We start from the raw sequence: 3,489 nt of genomic DNA, 5'->3' as shown, positions 1-3,489 counted from the left end.
GCCGCTCCGGGGAGCCGAGATCTCGTGGGTCTGCCGGGGAAGTGGAGAACCCGTCTTGGGCCACCGGAGCCGAGTTCCCACCGCCGCGGCTGTTTGTTCCCGCCGGGCCCCAGTGCGGAGACACTCCGCCCGCCCCGCCCCATCCCGCTCGGGGAGCTCCGCCCCGCCTCGCGCTCTTCCGCCCTAGGCTGCCGCGGGGCGGGGGGGGACTCGGCCCCCGGCGGTTGCTGTCGCGGAGACCGGGGGGCCGAGATCGGCCAGGGTCAGTTCCTTCCGTTGCGCGCCGCGGGTGCGGGTCCTCGCCACGGGCGGCCGAGAGCCTTCGCTGGGTGCCCACCGCGAGAGGCGCGCGGCCGAGCGGGAACGCCAGGGGGCGCTGCGGAGCTGGGGGGGGGGACACCCCTCCTTGCCCGCCTCGTCCCCCGCCCCCTCCCCGCCCGCGCGCAAAACACGTTCGCCCCAGAGGCAGCGCGGCGGAGCCCGATCCGCGGCCCGAGCGGAGCCGGAGAACGGCGGCGGCGGCACCATGACCCTGGGCAGCTGCTGCTGCGAGATCATGTCCTCCGAGAGCTCCCCGGCCGCGCTGTCCGAGGCCGACGCAGACATAGACGTGGTGGGCGGCGGCGGCAGCGGTGGGGGGGAGCTCCCTGCCCGCTCCGGGCCCCGCGCCCCCCGGGACGTGCTCCCGCACGGCCCCGAGCCTCCCCGGGAGGAAGCCGAGGCCGACGCGGCGGAGGACGAAGACGAGTCGGGCGGCTGCTCGGACGGCGAGCCCCGCGCGCTCGCGTCTCGGGGGGCGGCGGCCGCCGCGGGAAGCCCGGGAGCCGGGGCGGCGGCGGCGGCGGCCCGGGGCGCGGCGGGGCCGGGGTCGGGAGCGCCGTCGGGGGGCGCGGCGACGCGGAGCCCGCTGGTGAAGCCACCCTACTCGTACATCGCACTCATCACCATGGCCATCCTGCAGAGTCCCAAGAAGCGGCTGACGCTGAGCGAGATCTGCGAGTTCATCAGCGGCCGCTTCCCCTACTACCGGGAGAAGTTCCCCGCCTGGCAGAACAGCATCCGCCACAACCTCTCGCTCAACGACTGCTTCGTCAAGATCCCCCGGGAGCCGGGCAACCCGGGCAAGGGCAACTACTGGACGCTGGACCCAGAGTCGGCCGACATGTTCGACAACGGCAGCTTCCTGCGGCGCCGCAAGCGCTTCAAGCGGCAGCCGCTCCCGCCGCCGCACCCGCACCCGCACCCGCACCCCGAACTGCTGCTGCGCGGCGGGGCCGCGGCCGCCGGGGATCCCGGCGCCTTTCTGCCGGGCTTCGCCGCTTACGGCGCCTACGGCTACGGCTACGGCTTGGCGCTCCCGGCCTATGGCGCGCCCCCGCCGGGCCCGGCCCCGCACCCACACCCCCACCCGCACCCTCACGCCTTCGCTTTCGCCGCCGCCGCTGCGCCCTGCCAGCTGTCGGTGCCCGCCGGCCGCGCCGCCGCGCCGCCCCCCGGACCTCCGACGGCCTCGGTGTTCGCGGGCGCAGCCTCGGCGCCGGCGCCAGCCCCGGGCACAGGGTCAGGCCCGGGCCCCGCAGGCCTGCCCGCCTTCCTGGGCGCGGAGCTGGGCTGCGCCAAAGCCTTTTACCCCGCGTCGCTGAGCCCGCCCGCCGCGGGCACGGCGGCGGGCTTGTCCTCCGCACTCCTGCGCCAGGGCCTCAAGACTGACGCGGGAGGCTGCGCGGGCGGCGCGGGCGCCGGGCCGGGGCAGCGGCCTTCCTTCTCCATAGACCACATCATGGGCCACGGCGGCGGTGGCGGCGGCGGGGCCGCACCCCCGGGCGGGGGCGAGCGCTCCCCGGGATCGCCGTTCGCCGCGGCGGGGCCTGGGGGTCAAGCCCAGGTCTTGGCCATGTTGACTGCCCCGGCCCTGGCTCCAGTGGCCGGCCACATTCGCCTCTCGCACCCTGGGGACGCCCTGCTCTCTTCGGGGCCCCCGTTCGCCGGCAAAGTCGCCAGCCTCGGTGGCTGCCACTTCTGACCGCGTCGGGCTCCGGCCAGCCAGGCCCGCACTCCCCAGCGCCTCCCGGAGCGGCCGCGGTCCCCGCGGAACTCAGGGAGTCTATTTATGAAGCGTCTCCAGACCCGGCCCGGCGCAGGACTCGGCCCTACAGGCTCCGCGCCCCGGATCAAGCCAAGAGTTGGGACGAAGCGGGCTCCATCCATCGCTCAGGGAGAAGCCCGGGACCCCACGACCAGGTCGCCCGCTGCGACCGCCGCCGGCCAGTTTGGAGCAGGCCGCGGGGCTGGAGGAGGCTCACGGCGCCCAGCCCCTGCGCCCCTCCGCTGCCCCGGGAGGAAGAAGGCTCTCCGGAGAGACGGCCGCCCAGGCCCTGCGGATTCCGGGATTCTGCCAGAAGCACCCCAGACGCACGGAGGTCCCCCTTTCTGCCTCTCGAGCACCCCTTTCCCGACTCGGAGGCTCTGCTCAGCCAATATTATAATTTAAAGACACCTATTAACCGCTTTGTGCATAGAAGAAAATTTCAACTCCCCCCACCCCTTGGTATTCTCCAAGGAAGTTCATTCTTTCTGAAGCCTAGAGAAATGTCTACACAGGCGAAGCTGAATCCAGAGGTGAAGCAAGGGGTCTCGACACCCTTTGCGATGCCTCGGATACCTCTTCATGGAGGAAAATCTGTCCTCTTTTGTGTTGGGGTGCTTTGAAGGAACTTGCCTCTTTCCCCCGTGGCCGGCTGGGTCCAGCCATCCCAAGCCTGCAGCCCCTCAGCGTTCAGCTCTGCCCCAGCCCTGGGATATTTATTGTAGCTAAAGGCAACGAGATTGGGGTGGGAGAGGTGGGTCTGGGTCAGGGTCTGCAGAGGTGGGGGTGGGGTAGGTCAGGGCACTTCCCGTGGCAGGGGGTCCTGTAATTGTGTGTAAATATATCTACAGGCTGCTGGGTTCTCTGTCCACTGGGTGTGCAGCAATTTTCGACTTCAATCTGGGGAGACTGTGAAGTTGTTTGATGGTTTGTGCAGAAGAAAAGAAAAAATTGTTCATTCCCTTTCCCCTTCCTCCTCCCTCCCCAGTCCCCATCAGTGTCAACTGAATAAACGTCTGTGAACTTCAGCAATCACCGCTCTCTGCTCGCCTGCATGCTCCTTTGCCAGTCGGGGATGCTCCCAGAGGACCCCTGTCTTCCAGGCAGAGTGAGGAAGGAGTGGGGAAGAAGGAGGTGGGCAGGCAGAGGAAGGCCAGGGCTTCCTGAACCCAGAGGGTACTCTGCTGTGCTTTCCCTTCTGTGGTGAATGGGGCAGGGCTGGGGCTACAGTGACCCCCTCCAGCACTTTCGTTTTCACTCCGATCCCAGGAAGATTTCACTCTGTTCCTGAGAAAGTGCTGCACTGAGATCTTGTTTCAGATGCACCTGGGGCTCGCTCTTCTCCTTTGAGTCTGGACCTTAGTTTGGCCTGGGCATATGTGAGTGTTGGGTATACCTACATG

At 69.2% G+C, this 3,489-nt stretch overlaps 1 protein-coding gene across 1 annotated transcript; it reads left to right on the top strand.

Moving 5' to 3' along the window:
* Positions 1 to 470: 470 nt before the first annotated feature.
* Positions 471 to 2,819, top strand: FOXD2 (forkhead box D2). The gene has a single exon (XM_055139772.1). The coding sequence runs from the start codon at positions 527 to 529 to the stop codon at positions 2,021 to 2,023; it is 1,497 nt and encodes a 498-aa protein (XP_054995747.1). The 5' UTR covers positions 471 to 526; the 3' UTR covers positions 2,024 to 2,819.
* Positions 2,820 to 3,489: the final 670 nt, after the last annotated feature.

The sequence above is a fragment of the Sorex araneus genome, chromosome 5 (assembly GCF_027595985.1).
Source record: "Sorex araneus isolate mSorAra2 chromosome 5, mSorAra2.pri, whole genome shotgun sequence".
NCBI lineage: Eukaryota > Metazoa > Chordata > Mammalia > Eulipotyphla > Soricidae > Sorex > Sorex araneus.
Note: the sequence above shows the minus strand (reverse complement) of the source record. Positions and strands in the feature narration are given on the sequence as shown.